A 17,879-nucleotide genomic window follows, 5' to 3' on the forward strand; every position below is an offset into this window, starting at 1 on the left:
ATACTTCAGCGGGTTCCTCCTCCATGCCGTACGCTGCCCTCCGCACGATTAAAACTCTCATGTCAACCCTTCTCCTACACGATTCGTGGCGCACCCTGCATCCAGACACTAAGGACTTCACCTTCTACTCGTCCCCCCACGATCGTTATTCCCGTATTGACTACCTATTTGTCTCCCAGGACCTTCTGCCAACCCTCCGCTCTGCCTCCATCGACCCGATGTTTCTTTCCGATCACAATCCCATCAGTGTCACCTTTTCTTTCCCCGCACAGTCTTATGCCCCACGGGCGTGGAGAATGGATGGCTCCATTCTCTCTGATGCTGCCTGTATTTCGGCGCTCTCGGAGCGCCTGCAGCTTTACTTTGCAGAAAACCAATCTCCGGATATCGCCCCCATCACGCTTTGGGCGGCGCATAAATGCGTGATCAGAGGAGAATTTATGGCACTCGCCTCTAAACGCAGGAAGGCTCATTCGGCTCAAGTTGACTCTCTGCTGCTGAAAATTGGTACTCTAGAACGTGCCCACAAGAGATCCCTAGCGTCCGCCACCCTCGCGGAACTTACCCTGGCTCGTCAGGAGCTACTGGAGACTCTTGGGAGATCTGTTCGCCGCAAGTTTGCTCTATCCCGAGGTCTGTTCTATGAACATGCTAACAAATCGGGCAAGCTCCTGGCCCGGGCCCTCCAGAAAAAACGGGCAGCCAACACTATTCACTCCATAGTTGATCAAGCGGGTAAAACGCTGAATTCCACTCCTGACATAGCAGCCCAATTCGTTAGCTACTACTCACGCTTGTATAATTTGCCGCGAGCGGACTCTCAGGACTCACAGTGCTCCAGACTCCAGGACATCAGACAGTTCTTGGAACGATATTCTCCCTCCCCACTGCCTGACGCCGCTCTATCTGCACTAGACGCCCCTATCACTTCGACGGAAATCTTGGCGGCTCTGAAGCAATCTAAACCGGGCAAAGCCCCGGGCCCGGATGGCCTTCCTGTGTGCTACTACAAGGCCTTTTCGGATCTGCTGCTACCACACCTGGAAAACGCGTTCAACGCTTTTCCGGACGCCGACTCCCTCCATGCGGATTTCCTAGAGGCGCATATCGCGGTCATCCCGAAACCGAATAAAGATGCATCCCAGGTCCCTAATTACCGGCCCATCTCGCTCCTCAATGTGGACGTCAAGATGTACGCTAAAATATTGGCTAATCGCCTCCTTCCCTCTATTCCTAACGTGATCTCCCTTAACCAAGTTGGCTTCGTCCCTGGCCGAGAGGCAAGGGACAACACCACCAAAGCCCTTCACCTCCACCATTGGTTATCCACGTCCAATACCCCCGGTTTTTTCTTGTCCCTCGACGCGGAGAAGGCGTTCGACAGGGTGGCCTGGGACTACATGACCGAGACGCTCCGGGCTCTGGGCATGACAGGCCGGTTCCTGCGGTTTGTCTCGGTCCTGTACTCCACCCCCTCTGCGCGGGTCCGGGTCAATGGTACTCTTTCGGACGCCTTCTCCGTGTCGAACGGCACGAGACAAGGCTGCCCCCTGTCCCCTTTGATCTACATTCTCACCCTAGAGCCCCTTCTCCGTCAAATCAACGAAGACCCGAATATTAAGGGTGTTTCCATAAAGGACAAAACATATAAACTGGCTGCTTACGCAGATGACGTCCTCCTCTTCCTCACTGATCCCTTGACTTCGGTCCCTAATCTCCTCTCGGCCCTAAAATCCTTTCAGGCAATTTCTAATCTCAAAATCAACTATTCCAAATCCCGTGCCCTTAACGTTTCCCTCCCTACTTCGCTCTTGCGGCTCTGCCAGACCAACTTTCCATTCCAATGGGATCCCCATGCCATCACCTATCTCGGGGTCCAGCTCCCATGCAAACTTTCAGACTTGTACGCCAAAAACCACTTGACTATCCTACAATCTATCAAATCGGACCTACAATCGTGGTCTAAGGGACCCTTCTCTTGGTTTGGCAGGGTCGCAATAGTGAAGATGAATATCCTTCCCCGTCTGCTTTACATCTTGCATGCCCTTCCCATCCATGTTCCCCCTGCCTTTTTCAAATCCTACCAGCGTATCTGTTCAGACTTTGTATGGCAGTCACATAAATCGAGGATCCGGTGGGACACGCTCACTCGCCCCAAAGCAGAAGGGGGGGTCGGCTTGCCACACCTGCTCAAATATCACTGGGCCTGCCACCTTACCCGGATAATTGATTGGCACGCTCATGCTGACTCTAAGGACTGGGTGTCCTTGGAGTCTGCGGTGTCCACCATTCCCGCACATCATCTCCCATGGGTGACGCCGTCCAAGACTCCACGCTCTATTCTGACCCATCCCGCCACGGGTGCAACCCTGCGCCTCTTTCAAACGATCCGCCATAAATTAGATCTTTCCCCGAAACTTAGTCCACTGCTACCCCTGTGCGCTTCTCCAGAATTCCCACCTGATCTCCCTTATGTCCCTTCCACGGGGCCCACCGTGGACATGCCCTTTCAGGCACGTCACTTTTTTTCTGACGCTCGCCCTCTTACGCAACAGGCCCTTCGCCTCAAATACCCGTCCGTAGATGTTCCGTTCTACAGCTTTTTACAAGTTAGACACTTCCTGCACAGCGCACAGCCGGTGGCGGATTGGACCCGCTCCCTTACTTCATTTGAACGACTTTGTGAAGCGCCAGGGCCACACCGTCATTTGATATCCATATTATATACTATGCTCTTTCCGGTTGACCACGCACACACGAAGGCACTTCAGTCTAGGTGGGAGAGGGACCTTGGCAGGAGCCTCTCTGAGGACGACTGGACGAGAATTCACTACCACATGCACAAGGGATCCCTAAATGTCCTTGCCCAGGAAACTGGCTACAAACTCTATGCTAAATGGTACCGAACTCCTGAATTATTACACAAGTTCTCCTCAGCTAACTCTCCTACTTGCTGGAGATGTGGCCTGCATCCGGGCTCCCTTTTGCATGTCTGGTGGGACTGCCCTTTAGTCCAGCCGTTCTGGAGGGAGGTGCAATCCCTGATTCCCCGGATCACCACATATACTCCTGATTTTACTCCGGCGCAATATTTGCTTCACCACACCTCCTTACCCTACTCCAGTTACAAGAAGTCCCTCACACTACACCTTATCAACGCTGCCAGGATGTGTGTGCCCTGTCACTGGCGTTCTACCTCCCCCCCCCACGGTTGCGGAATGGTTGAAGAGGGTCCAAAGGGTGGCAGAAATGGAAGACACTATTGCGCAGGCTAAAGATACCCACCACAAATATTATACGACCTGGGCTTCCTGGATACACTTCACGACACTTCCGGACTTTAGGACATTGACCACCACATCCTAGCTGCTAGCTATTGTCGTGTCGGTTTCGGGTCGCCTCGGGCATATTTTCCCGTCAAACACTGATTACGTTGATTACGTTCTTGGTCAGGTCCCCCCCCCCTAATGCCACGGGCGTCACATATCTCTTCTGAGTATATCCTTCCTTGCTCTCTCCCCCCTTTTTTTTTCTTTCCTTCTCTTTCTATCTAGCGTCCTCTCCTTTTGTCTCTCCACCTACCCCCCCACCCCCTCGTCCCCCCCCCCTCCCAGGTGCTCCCCTGTTTCCCCCCAAACCGCAGTCCCGACCACGCTTATGGGCCAGAACGCTTAACTCCATCGACCCCTCCAGTGGATTTCTTCAGAACTCCCTGCCCCAGGACGACCTACACACCATTAATGGTTGCCCCCTGTGCCCGGACACAGCGTGTTCCCCTCTGGGGGTGTCCGGACATGTGAAGGGGGCCACCACTGCCCTTGAAGATGCCTCGGTCGTGGCACACCCAACAGAGATGGAGGTTGCTATTGATTCCTGTTTGTGTTCTCACCATGGTCCTGCACCAAGGGAAGGGGGAACAAGATTGTCCTCACCTCCTTGAACGGTTTACGATGTCTATCGTACGTTGATCTTGTACTTTCCTATACTTCCCGGTATGATTGAGTCATGGTTTGTTCACCCACCCTATTTTCAGTACATGGTACTGCGGTTCATCCTGTTGGTTTTTTTTTGTTTTTTTTTTTCTCTTGTCAATGATCTTTGTATTGCTTTGTATTGCTTGAAAGTGATGTTCACTTCTTATGTCATTTCATTTTGTCTCAATAAATAGTTTTGGAAAAAAAAGAGTGGACAGGAGATGAACTCCCCTGCAAAAGACCATTGAGAAAAAGGCAGGTGCCTCAAAATGTTGGGGGTGTGGCCGGGTCGAAGTTTGCGCTGAGGATGCCATTTACTCCTCATGAGTCTGGCATCCCATGTGTGGCTTATGGATCTTTCTCTGACACTGCTGCAGCTCGGAGCCGGGATGAGCTGCTTTTCAAAGCGGCACTCACAAGCGCTCCAGCATGGACTTCACTTCCTACTTATGCAGCACCACACTATCTTTCATAGTGCCTCAAAATGTTGCCAGAGACTGAGATGAGCTTCTGTGGATTTGAAAAGTCTTCTCACAGCGGTGGTTGGTACAGACCAAGTTTTTTTTTTTTTTTTCTTTGTGCGCCTCGCAGTGGAGTTGCAAAAAAAAAAAAAATCCATAGACGATGTTTTAAAAGCCTGTACAGCTTAGGTTACAAGTTTAGAGGTATATTTGTCCTCACTGACATCTGCGGCAATAATTTAAATGTGTGGTGCAATCACCGTTTACACATAGGTGCTGCAAACGTTTCAAAATTATTATTTAATTTTTTTTTTCTTTACACTTTTATTTTCAACTTTATTGCTATCACAAATGGTGAACAACTTTCCTTGTGATATCTTGGGCAGTGACAGGTGGTCTTTTTCTGAGCCCTGATCCTTGCTCTGCCTCCCAAGTCAGTCTGATGGTAACAGCCAGTAAACAAAGCACTGAAAACAGAAGTGATGAAAACCTCTCTTCTGGCTCTGTCACAGAGGCGCTGGAGGAACAGCTGTTCTTCCTCTTCCTCCTATGCTCAGCCGACCCGATCACTTGCAGGGGCCCATCTGAGCACTGTAAAAGTGATCAGGCTGCCGCATAACCATGCTGATCACTTTCACCGGATAGCTAGTCGCACACTAAAAAATATGATACAAGGATAATGGCTACAGCTGAAACCATAATTCTTGTAGAACGCTTCTGGTTCCACAGACCTGGAAGTTCACCTTTAGTACATGTACCAATGTAAATAAGAGTATAACATGTTCCAGCACATCCCCCCACTCCCTGAGCATCCTCTCCTGTGACAGCGAGCTGTGGTTTCTCTCCCCCCACAGCCGCTGAGGACTCAAAAATCGGGCAACTTTGTGGGGAGCCGCCTTAAAGTCTACGTTGTTCATTCACAGAGATCTATGAGTGAAGAAACTACATGTCCTCTCTTCCACCGTGGCAGACAGATTGTACTTCTCAAAGAAATTAGTGTGCTGATCAGTGCCCTCATTGTTCACACTTCATCCAGCTCTCTAACTGAAAGTCTGTATGGAGCGACATCAATAGAGAGCTTAGTGTTCAGGTCCTCAGGACCATCTGCCACACCCCTAAGAATATGAAAAACAGAAAAGCAAAAATCCCCCCAGGTGGGAATTTATAGGCATAAAAGAGGTAGAGTAATAAGTAATATGTTTGTTACACAAAATCTGGGAGGGAAACCCGGTGGGTCATAGACTGTAAGTAACCAACCCAGTAGAAAATCACCCTGACACCTCTATATTCAGTTTAGATACAGTGTTAGTCTGACCCACCTGGCTCCCTGACTGAACGTATGGTTCACATGTATGGTATATTGTTTTCATCAATCTGTAATGTGATTATCTCACTTTTTTTAAAGATTTTTTGCAATAACAATTTTTTTGATTTTACATTCTTATTACGCTACCTCCTTTTCTGCCTATAAAGTCCCACCCGGGGTTTTTTTTATTTTTTTTTTATTTTCTGTTTTTCGAAGTCTGTATGGAGGTGCTGGCAGAAAGCTGGAGGACATGCAGCAGCCTAATATTACACTTGCGATCCACTGATTTGTATTTAACCCATCTACGTCCTGCTTAAGCAGTTGTGGTAATTATCAGTGAGTGATAAATCTAATTTAAGAAAGATCTGTGTGTGTGTGTATAACTTGCAATGCTTCATGCCTCCATGTAAAGTGTATAGAAAAAAGTGCTAAAACGTAAAGTGGTTTTAAAGACCTAAGGTTTTTTTACCTTCATGCCTTCTATGTGAAGGAGCCACCAATACTCCCTTATTACTTACCTTAGCCCCCTCTTGATCCAGCGATGTCCACAAGAGCCTTGCCTCTCTAGAGACTCACACGCCTGATTGGTTTTTGGCAGCAATGTGGGCCATTGGCTCCTGCTGCTGTCAGTCACAGCCAGTGGGTCAATCAGAAGACGGAGGGGACTGACACATGTACATAGAGTCGCGGGTCGGGAGCACGCCTGCTGTGGGGGACACCAGGCAGGAGCCGGAAATGCCAACGAGGGATTTACCTGCTCTGTGTAAAACAATTACACAGAGCAGGTAAGTGTAACATGTTTGTAAACTATTGGGAAAAAAAATGCATTTAAATAATAATGGCATTCAAATACACACAAAACACTTAGTTTGTGTAAAAAATACATTTCTTCCTTTCTCCAACAGACACTGCTTTAAATCTTCAGACCAGTGGGCTTTATGCTGTCTCTCTTCAGGAGTAGGACTAAGCAGCAACCTTTTTGGTTATGCCCCTGGGGCAGTCCCAGAGGGTATACCATCACTACCTGCTGTAGGACTACAGTTTTCCTGCCTAGTCAGGAGTAAGGACCTGACTCTCTGCTGGGTCTGCAGTCCTGGCATTTTTTCCTATTGAAATTGAATTTTTAACTTTTTCTTATTTTTGTTCGTGTGTGAAATATAATCAGAAGTTCCTGTGTAAACTACAATCAGCAGCCTGCGAGTGCGAACCAACTATTGGCTCCGCGCTAGGTTGGCCGCGACATAGCCCCACTAGACGGGGGCTTACCGGCGAATGAAACACCTCGCAAGGTCGCAAAGCCCTGGTCACGACAGCAGTCACGACCAGTCGCAGCACCCCCATTCCAAAGTGGTGTGGTGGACTGCTGGGAGTGGCACCCGCCTGGTGACTGTGGTATGATGAGTAGTGTCCCCCCTCCTTTCCTGCAAAATTGCTGGGGTGGTCGTGGGCCCACCCTGGGGATGGTAGGCCCCCTCCTGTGTCCTTCCCCCCCCCCCCTTGTATTTCCCCCCTCCTTTGCGGGGTTTCCCTCTGAGTAGGTGCTCTCATCTGTCCCCGGTCTCCCCCCCCGGCACCTTTTGGGGGCATGGGTGAATATGGGTAGGGGGGCTGCATGGTGCTGAGCCGGAGGAGTGGTGGGGGATGCTGCTGAGTCGGCGACGCCAGTGCAGTTTGGCACCCGCAAATCTTCCAAGGTGTTTCCCTTTCCTGCCTTTTTTGACGAGATTGTCACTAGTCAATGGGGTTCCCCCGAAAACGCATGGTTGGAATACCTAAGTGTTTTGCTAGAAGATGTCCCTTTGAGGAGTCTCCTTAAGAAAAGAATGGTTCCACCGTCGGTGGATTCTCAGGTTTCCAGGCTAAGGCTACACTTTTGCCGTTGGCACATTCCCCTTTTTTTAAGGACCCTGTGGACAAAAGCTGAGGCTCTGGTCTGGTACCTCTTCACCGTGGCTGGTTCAATTTTAAGACTGGTGTTTGCTATCACCTTGTTATCCCAGACCTTAACGGAATGGGCTAAGATTTTGCGCCAGTATCCGGAGAGGAGTCAACACCCTTCTGAGCTGGCAGACCTGGCAGATCAGTTCTTCCAAGGGTTACAGTATTTTTAAGATGCATTCCTGGATGCGGCCTTCTTGGCCGGCAGGGTCTCTGTGACGGCGGTCATCTTTCGCCGCATGTTCTTGTTGAAGTACTGGTCAGCTGACCAGGCTTCTAAAAAGGTGTTGACTGATCTTCCTTTTGTAGGTAACCGTCTGTTCGGTGCCTCTATGGAAGAGATCATTAAGGGCCTTACGGGAGGCAAGAGTACATTACTTCCGCAGGCTGATAAGGGCAAGGAACCTTGCCGTAAATGGGGCCCCTTCTTTTTGGCTCATAAGCGGCCCTTTCGTACGTCTGGATTGCAGGAAAAGGGCCTCATCCACCCATAACTTTGTGGGAGGCTCCAAGAGAGCCTGGAATGGAATGTCCAAAGCGGGCACTTCTGGTTCCACAGACAAACCTTCCTCAGCCTTAAGGGGCGCCTTCACGTGCACTTGGGGTGGGGGGACGTCTTTGCTTTTTTCCGGGTTCCGAGGATCTTGCTCATTCAGGACAAATGGGTCTACGAACTGATTCAGTTACGAGATCGAGTTTCGGCCCTTGCCTCCCAACTTATGCCTGTCTCCAGAGCGGCTACATGGCCTCTACGGAGCAAGGCAGGACCTGTTAGCACAAGGATTTTATTCAAATCTGTTTACAGTTCCCAGGAAGGCAGGCAAGGTTTGTCCAATCTTGGATCTCAAGGCTTTGAACCACTTTGTGTGGGTTCTGATATTTCGGATGGAGTCCATCCACACAGTAGCAGCTCAACTTCATCAGGGAGATCTGCTGGCTTTTATGATCTCAAGGACGCTTACCTTCATATTCCAATATATGTAGGGCATCAGCGTTTTCTTCATTTTGCCGTGGGTGAGGAGCACTTTCAATTTGTGGCATTACCCTTTGGTCTCGCCTCAGCTCCTCAGGTGTTCACAAAGGTTTTGGCCCCAGTGTTGGCCTAGTTACGGCAAAAGGGAATTGGGGTACTAGGTTACCTGGACAATCTGCTGCTGCGTGCAGAGTCTTCCTGGGCTCTAGAAGCCAACTTTGCCGTTACAGTGCGAACTCTGCAGGAGTTCGGTTGGACACTGCATTTTCAGAAATCGGCACTGTCTCCGTCCACAAAGCTGGACTACTTGGGGCTGGCTTCAGTTTCAGTCCGGCTGTTTCTTCCTAAAACAAAACTTCTGAAGCTACAGGATGCTGTTCGGCTTCTGTTGTCCAACCATTGATCATCATTTAGGACTTGCATGCAAGTGCTGGGTCTGATGGTCTCCACCTTCGAGGGAGTTCCGTTTGCGCAGTTCCACACCAGTCCTTTGCAAAGGGAGATTCTGATCAAATGGAACAAGAATCCGCTATCATTGGACAATCTGATCCTGTTGAGTCGGGTTTCGAGTTGGGGTTCTCTCCTATGGTGACTCTGCTCCCCGGCTCTACGTATAGGGAAAATCTTTTCTTACCCTGTATTGGTCTGTAATCACCACGGATGCCAGTCTGGATGGGAAGGTGTCTTGGGAGTGTGTTCGGCCCAAGGCGTCTGGATTCAGGAGTCCAGGTTGTCGATCAACATCCTGGAAATTTGGGCAATCAGACTGTCTCAATGGACGGATTGTGTGCAGGGACGACCTTTGCGGATACAAAAGGACAATGCTACGACTGTGGCATATTTCAGTCATCAAGGGGGCACAAGAAGTGTCCTTGTGGCCCAGAAAGTGGCCAGCATCTTGAGGTGGGCAGAACAATATGTTCTGGCCCTCTCTGCTGTGCACATTCCGGGGGTAGAGAATTGGCAAGCGGACTATCTCAGTCAGCAGATGTTGGATCCGGGAGAATGGTCTCTTCACCCACAGGTATTTCATTAACTGTCTTCGGTGGGGGACCCCCGATGTGGACCTGCTGGCTTCCTGTCTCAACAGGAAGGTGCAGAGGTTTGTGTCAAGGTCTCGGGATCCTCTGGCCAATGCCGCAGATGCTCTGGTGGCCCCTTGGGTTCAGTATCATTCTATTTACGCCTTTCCTTCAATACAATTTCTGTTGAGACTGCTACGCAGAAACAACCTGGTACCAGACTGGCCTCGCCGGTCTTGGTACGCAGGCCTGCTAAGACTGGTAGTAGACGTCCCTTAGAAAATTCCTCTCAGGGCAGATCTTCTGTCTCAAGGACCAATCTTCCATCCTGCTTTATGGTCGCTGGCTTTAACGGCTTGGCTATGGAAAGCCATGTGCTGAAAGACAGAGGGCTGTCAGCCAGTGATTCCTACGCTGTTGAAGGCTAGGAAATCTACTTCCAAGAAGGTTGAGCGAGTTTGGAAGGTGTACATTACTTGGTGTGAGTCGCGGGGGGTTTCTCCCTGCTCCTTTTCTGTGTTTCGCCTGTTGGAGTTTCTACAATTGGGTGTAGATCAACATTTGGCTCTGGGCACCATCAAGGGCCCGATTTACACCTTGGCTATTTTTTTTTTACCAAAGGTTGTTGGTGGCTTTTGTGCATGGAGTTCGCCATCTGGCTCCTCCGGTGCGATCCCTGGTACCTCTGTTGGATCTCAATTTTGTTCTGTCGGTGCTTCAAAAGCCTCCTTTTTAAAATATTTGAGAAATTCCTCTGCTCACTCTGTCGCAGAAGGTGCCTTTTTAGTAGCTATTCCGCACGTCGCGTGTCGGATTTGGCTGCGTTTTCCTGTTGGTCACATTTCTTGGTGATTCATAGGGATAAAGTGGTGTTGCGAGTCTGTCAGGTGTTCCTTCCTAAGGTTGTCTGAGTTTTATTTGAATGAAGACATTGTGCTACTGTCCCTATGTCTTAAGCCTACAAATCCTCTTAAGCCTACACATCCTAAGAAAATTGCCTTACATCCCTTAGATATGGTAAGGGCGATTGGGTTTATGTGGCGGTGACTGAGCCGATTATAAATCTGATTCGGTTTGTTCTTACAGGTGGACCTTGTAAGGGACAGGCCACATCTGCTGCGACCATTTCCAAGTGGATCAGGCAGACAGTGGTGCAGGCCTACTCAATTAAGCGTCAGGTTCCTCCATTCCCTGTTAAAGCGCATTCTACGAGGGCGCTTAGTGTCTCCTGGGCCATCAGGCGTCAGTAGTTCAGGTGTGCAAGATGGCTACGTGGTTGTCTGTACACACACATTCACAAAATTTTATAAGGTAGATGTTCTTTCATCTTTGGATGCAGCGTTTTGCCGCAAAGTTTTTCAGGCTGTGGTTGCAGAAGCTTCTGCTTCTTCAGGGTGAGAATGTTTCCTGGTGGTGAGTTTCAGTTGTTCCTAGTTGAGCTCCTGTTGTTACCTGGTTGGCTATGTTTAGCCTTGTTGGGAATTCTGCGTTTGCTATGTTTTTGCCACCCCTCATGTTGAAACTGCTTTGCGACATCCTACTGGTCTGAAGAATTGAAGCTGTGTCTGTCAGTGAATGAAATCGAAAACTGGATTTTTGTCTTACCGTAAAATCCTTTTTCTCTGAGGTTCACTTCTCTGAGGTTCACTGACAGACACAGGACCCGCCCCTCTGTTGGGGTTGAGTTTTGTTCTTCTGACACTGCTTGTTACAAACTGTGGAGTCCTACAGCAGGGAGTGTTTGTTTACCTCCTGAGACTGCCTCAGGGGCATAACTAAAAAGTTTCCACCTAGTCCTACTCCTGAAGGGAGACAGCATAAAGCCCAATGGAAGAATTTAAGCTGTGTCATTGAACGTTAGAGAAAAGGCAAAAATCCAGTTTTTTAGCTGTGCGTTTTTTTTTTTTTTTAGATTTTTTACTTTCTACAGTTTTCAGTTTTGGTACATGGTTTCATTAAAAAAAAAAAAAAAAACATGTATGTGTGTGCGTGTATATATATATATGTATGTATGTATGTGTGTGTGTATATATGTATGTATGTGTGTGTGTATATATGTATGTGTGTGTGTGTGTGTATATATGTATGTATGTATGTATATATATATATGTGTGTATGTATGTATGTGTGTGTATGTATATATATATAATATGTATGTATGTGTGTGTGTGTGTATATATATATATATATATATATATATATATATATATATAATGTATGTGTGTGTGTATGTATGTGTATATATATATATATAATGTGTATATATATGTGTGTGTGTGTATGTATGTATATATACACACTTTTTATTTTTTAATACTGCTGCTACTTGTGATAGTTACGCTAATACTAATCGATGGCACCACATATAAATTACAGCCTGAAGGTGGCGGTGTTCATTTGCAAGCTAAACAGTGATGTCTGCATGTTATCGCTATGTAACATCGAACTGGTGATCACATGATCGGTAACTGCTTTAATTCCAGGTCATTAGTTGGGATCCAAGCTGTCATGGTCATAAGAATTGTGAGCCAACAGCTAAATGGTTTGCTTTAACCACTAACTGTCTGCTGAAATCTGATTTATTTATTTTTATTTAATAGAACATTAATTCGAGCCTACATATTTTCTGAAAGCAAAGGCCCTGGAGCATAAAATGCTGGCTGTTGCAATTTTTTATGTAACGCAATGTTTGTTCAGCCTTTTTAATAAATACTAATTTTCGGGGGGGAAAATAATTTTTGGTACACAATAGAATACACAATTTTTTTAAAAAATATAAACTGTTTTTCATTAACATGCAGTACATGTCCAGATTTAAAATTGTGCGTGCCTCTAAAATGGCGACAAACTATAGTACCTAAAATTATCCATAAGCAATGCTTTAAAAGCCTTTACAGGTTACCAGTTTAATGAGCTCTGGTGCTAGAATTATTGCTGTCACTCTGGATGTGGCAATACCACACGTGTGGTGCAATCATGTTTTTACATAGACGTGTGGGCCTATATGAGCGTTTGCTTGTGAGTACCGGGGTGCTTTAATTTTTTTTTTTTTTTAATTTCTCAGGAGCCTGCAGAGCATTGCACCCGCAATCAGCAGGTGGTAGAGTACGCAGGGGACTGGTACATAGTAATTTTACACCCTAAATACAGGTTTAACAAGTTCCTAAAGGCTCCTCCCACCTTTCATTCAAATTTTGCACCATTGGTAGGCCGCAGTAACAGATTTTCGTGCGGTGATCGAATTTGAGGGATCGGGCATGTTGGAAATGTTTTGAAAAATTAACGATTTTCTAATTAATTATGGGAGAATTGTGCGAGAAATATAGTTGAACAAGAAATGCGCTTGAGTGCAAGAAAAGAAGATTCCCCAGCTATGAAAATTATTTTCTGTAGCAATATGAGGTGAAATGAAAGGCTTGGTTGGCCGAATTTCAAAATCAAAAAACAAAATGCTCCACATAGTGTAAGATCATTACTATCTTTGTCTTAGTAAAACACGCTGGCTAGCATGTAAACACAGCTGCTCTTCCGGGATTGCACTTGCAGTGGCGTCAGCACGCCGCTCATCCTACACGTTTCGTCACACGGGTACCCCCGAAGACGTCAACGTATGATGACACGCGTAGAGTGAATGGTGTGCTGATGTCACTGCAAGTGATTTGGGAAGGACGGGCTGTCTTTACATGTTGGCTGTTGTGGTTGGTTTAAAGGCACTATTAACTATATTTTTATAATTTACTATTAACCACGTAAGTTCAATCTTTTTAGACCTAAATAAAAGTGGTAACGATCTTACACGATGTGGAGCTCTTTGTTTTTTTGGGTGTCTCTATAATGTTACCATTTAAATATCGGTGTGTGGCGATTTGAGGACCCTGAACTTTATAAAGGCCCCATCTGGGTATTAAGCCACAGGCCTCATTAACCTCTTGATACGGGGTCAATAGGAGCTGGTAAGAGACCATTTCAGCCTGTGGTGGTGGTGGGGTCATCTCTGCTTACCTATGGTGACGCATAGCGGTGTTTATCACATCAAGGATTCCTCATTGTAACATTTATGGATTTTTTTTTTTTTTTTTTTCTATATCACCTATTTTTATGGATATTCACTATTAGCGCAACTTATAGCTACTGTATTTTGGAATTATAGAAATGTCTCAGAAGCTTCAGAAGCATGAAAAATGCATGCAATGTTTTTGGCTTTTTTTTTTTTTTTTTTTTTTGCCAAAGCGCATGAATAAAAGAAATCTGACCTCCATACATTTTTTTTTTTTGCTCACATTCCCATGCCATTTTATATATATTCGGTATATAGTTTTAAAAATATAGATCTTGAGTTTAGTTACCTACTGTATGTATGCCACTCAGTATGCAGAAGTATAACAATTTATTTTGTATAGATCTTAAATCGAAATCTATAAAAAGCCCATTGACTTGCAGGGAGCATATACTTTTTATTCTGCTAACTCCATGTATTCTAGTATAATATCACTTACCATGGCATTTTGTACACAGGAGAAGGTGAAATTTACAGTGGATGTTTAAAATGTTTGAGACGCAGTGACCAGTCTAAGGCAGTGTAGTCTTTTTAGTTGATCCATTCAGTATGAAAATAAAACATTATACCACTGTAAAAACTAAGCTAAATGAGATAAACATTTTCCATTTTTTTTTTGAGTTTTCATTCGGCTGTAATATTCCGGATTATGCATGTTTATAATATTTAAATTGTGTTTACATTATAGAAGTAGAAATATTGTATCTATTTTTATTTTGCAGTTCATCAAAATCACATCCAGGACCTGTTGTCCACATAAGTGATAATCCAATGGATGAAGGGAAGGTAGGTTTATCTGCTTTTATTTGAAATCACGCCGCTACAAAAAAAAAAAAAAATCATCTATTATCTATATACTATATACAGAGAATTCATATATGGCCATATATGACAAGTAATCTGTGAATAGTAGTTTTAAACATATCATGCAGGAACAATTCAGTAGACTTCTGTATCGATAGCAGCTTCACTTGACCACTTTATTTATTTATTTTATCGGCAGGGCTTAAGGCTAAGGTAGCGACTAGCTTTAGGTTTGGGTTTGGTATTCTGCCAGGCTTGGGTAACATTAGTTTTCCTTAAGGGCTGCTTTACACGGCCGCTCCGTGTGTCCGCAAATCATCCTATTTTTTTGCGGATTTGCGGACATAATGTAAGTCTATGTCCGCAATCATTGTGGATGTCAGCGGAATACCATCCGCTGACATCCGATTTTCTTCCTTTCAGTTCTGTTCCGTTTTTTGGAACGGAACAGAACCCTATTTTTTCATCTGTTCAAAAAACAGAAAGGAAGGAAAATCGGATGTCAGCGGTGTCACCCGCTGACATCCGCAATGCCCATAGACTTACATTATGTCAGCATATCATCCGCAAACGGATGGGATGATATGCGGACTTATGGAACAGATGACACAAATGTCATCCGCTCCGTGAAAAGAAAAAAAAAAAAGTCCCGCAGCGGAGCTTTCACACGGAGCGGCCGTATGAAAGAGCCCTTACATTAAGACACTTGGGATGAATTGCAAAACATTTGCACATTTCCGATTGTGTGCATGTGTCTGTCTCTGTCTCTCTCTCTCTCTCTCTCTCATACATTATATATTATCTATACTATAGTATATTGTATATTATAATGTATACTATATTGTATAATGTATACTATATTGTAGAATATAATTAATAATATTATATTGTATAAAATATTGTATTAATGTTATTTAAACAATTTAATCTATTGATAACCAATATAGACTAATATACACATGATCTACAGCAGGATAGATTTTTTTTTTTCCCCCAAAATCCCTAGTATCCAGTGTACATATTTAGCTTACGGTCGTCAATAAACAGACACCTATCTGCAACTATTGTGGAAATTACCAGAAAGAAGTAAAAATGTGATTTGAGTACCGTGGGGGGGGGGGGGGGGGGGGGGACTTTTTAGTGTCAGGCTTGCTTTAGGAATTGTAAACCTATGATGTCATTCTCTGCCTACTTTGGTGGGCTCAGCTAAACTCTTGGTCTTTTCAAATTTTGATGGGTCTCCTAGTTATCAGATGTCCACTGACAACCTTTTGGTCTCCGAAACACACAAAAAAACCCAAAAACCAATAAAAAAAAAAAAAACCCTGAGAACTAGCATCAGTCCTTGTGGATATATGTAGGGAAATCCAGAAATATGGCAATTGACAGCAGATCTGGATGACAAAGTGGATACATTTGTTACCTTGATACCTTAGAAGAAAGGAAATTACAGACTATAGTCTCTCTATTGTTCAGCAACAGACGCAGCTCCCTATCTTCATGACTCATAGGGTTATGCTCCTCCTTCCACGAATAAGCACTAGGCAGGAAAAAAACGTAACCGCCTATGGGGGCTGTTACTGCAAACATAACCCCTCAGACTCTGCTATCATCAAACAGTTTTGTTCTGCCTAGTGTTAGGAATAGGACCTAGCTCCCTGCTTGGACTTTGGTCTTAGCTGTAAAGTTTATGATTTTTTTTATTTAACTAGTTAGTTCCTGAGGACCAAGATCCAGAGGAACTACAAGCAACAGACGGCTGCAGTTTTGCTCTGGATAATATAGATCCTTAAGGTCTTGCAGCCTGGCCAGAGAGCGTGAGCAGGTTAGTCCAAAACTAGGCCTCACAACGACAGTGCCCCGATGGATGGGGATGAGCCTGGGTGTGGACAATCTCGCTGGGATGCATCGACCTGGAATGCCCTAAGTTGCACCTTCCCCTTGGCTTACAGCACCCTATCCTGGGTGGGAGGTGATCTGTTTTGTAGTGGCGCCCACCTGGTACTGTGGTATGGTGAGTAAAATTGTCCCCCCAAACACCTTTGGCGGTCGTGGGGAGGACGTGGGCCCCTCCCTGGGATGGTTGGACCTTAGGGGCTCCCTCGGTTCCCTGGCACCCTGGAGGACTAATCTGGTGTACCCCTTGGCATTCCCCTACCCCTAGCAGGTTTTACCTTAGGGGGGGGGTAGGTAATAATGCGGCTGTAATGGTGCATATTTGAGGGGGATGGATTGTCCTGGGTGGGTCCCTGGCTAGGGACCTTTAGATGCCTATTGTTCTCGGACCCCTTTGGGGGGGTCCTGGAGACCACATGGCAGGCTGTGGGAGCCGCCATTTTTCTGTGGTTCATGATCTCTGTGTTCCCATTAGTTTGCATGGGCAGCCATTTTCTATACTTCCCATATTGAGAATGTATGAGCGGCTATTTTCTTGAGGCCTGTGGGATGGACAGGCATGTGGCATGGCTTGTAAAGATAGAGGCAGAGCTTCTTCTTTTCCTGTTAGTTACGCTGATCAGGCTGGATGCTTCTCTATGGTCTGGTAACGTTCCTGGGTTTCCCTGTAGGTTTTTCCCTCTCCTGCTCTGCTAATATTGCATAATAATCAGGGATTGTGTATCCACAGTAATAGCGGTGGGACAGTGTTTTTTTGCGGTCTTAAAGGGGCATTCCACAAATTTTTTATTTGAGCAATGGAGTCCCAGGATAAAACTTTACCTGCACAGTATAAGGGGACTATTAAACCCCAGGTGGTCAATCTAGCTCATATGGCCTAACTGACAAGGTGCCTGACTGTGGAGCAGATTATGCTGTTTCAAGCACTGTGGTCAGGCAAGCCCAAGACCAGTTCACTTGGTTCGGCGACACAATCCATCTCTTCATGAAGGGACACCCTCACCCGTAGCTGGGGGTGAGGGGACGTCTGAGTGGTTCCAGGAACCTTAGTTGTCTGAGATTCCAGATAGGTGGGTTCACGAGCTGCTTCGCTCGGGATACAAGATCGAGTTTTCGGTCCTTCCCTGCAGATAGGTTCTTTCTATCAAACATCAGGCGGTCGCCGGACTGCATAAACTTTGACCTTGTCTCTGATTGGCAGTGTGCCAATATAGGAGTAGATTCTGCACTCAAGATCCAGCTTGCATCAATGCCAAGTAGCATTTGAGGCATTGTTGATGCAGCATTTCACAGGCAGTAGAGAGCAGAGTGACTGTCGGAAATCATTATAGAGCCGACACTTCCTGCTTATCTCTTCTAATGGGAGGGGGAGGGGGGGGGGATGGTGCTTTCACATTCATCATTATCAACCGAGCCAGTGGAAGACAACATGCAGATATAACCCCACA

At 46.0% G+C, this 17,879-nt stretch overlaps 1 protein-coding gene across 3 annotated transcripts in view; it reads left to right on the forward strand.

Annotated features, from left to right (window-relative positions):
* STXBP5 (syntaxin binding protein 5) overlaps positions 1 to 17,879 on the forward strand; it is a 925,152-nt gene that overhangs the window by 494,028 nt on the left and 413,245 nt on the right. For all 3 annotated transcript variants that reach the window (XM_082250146.1, XM_082250147.1, XM_082250148.1), the window contains exon 6: positions 14,454 to 14,517. In XM_082250146.1, the coding sequence (XP_082106272.1) occupies positions 14,454 to 14,517 (64 nt within the window). The remainder of the gene's footprint in view (positions 1 to 14,453; positions 14,518 to 17,879) is intronic.

The sequence above is a fragment of the Pelophylax lessonae genome (assembly GCF_965119305.1).
Source record: "Pelophylax lessonae genome assembly, chromosome: 3".
Classification (NCBI taxonomy): Eukaryota; Metazoa; Chordata; class Amphibia; order Anura; family Ranidae; genus Pelophylax; species Pelophylax lessonae.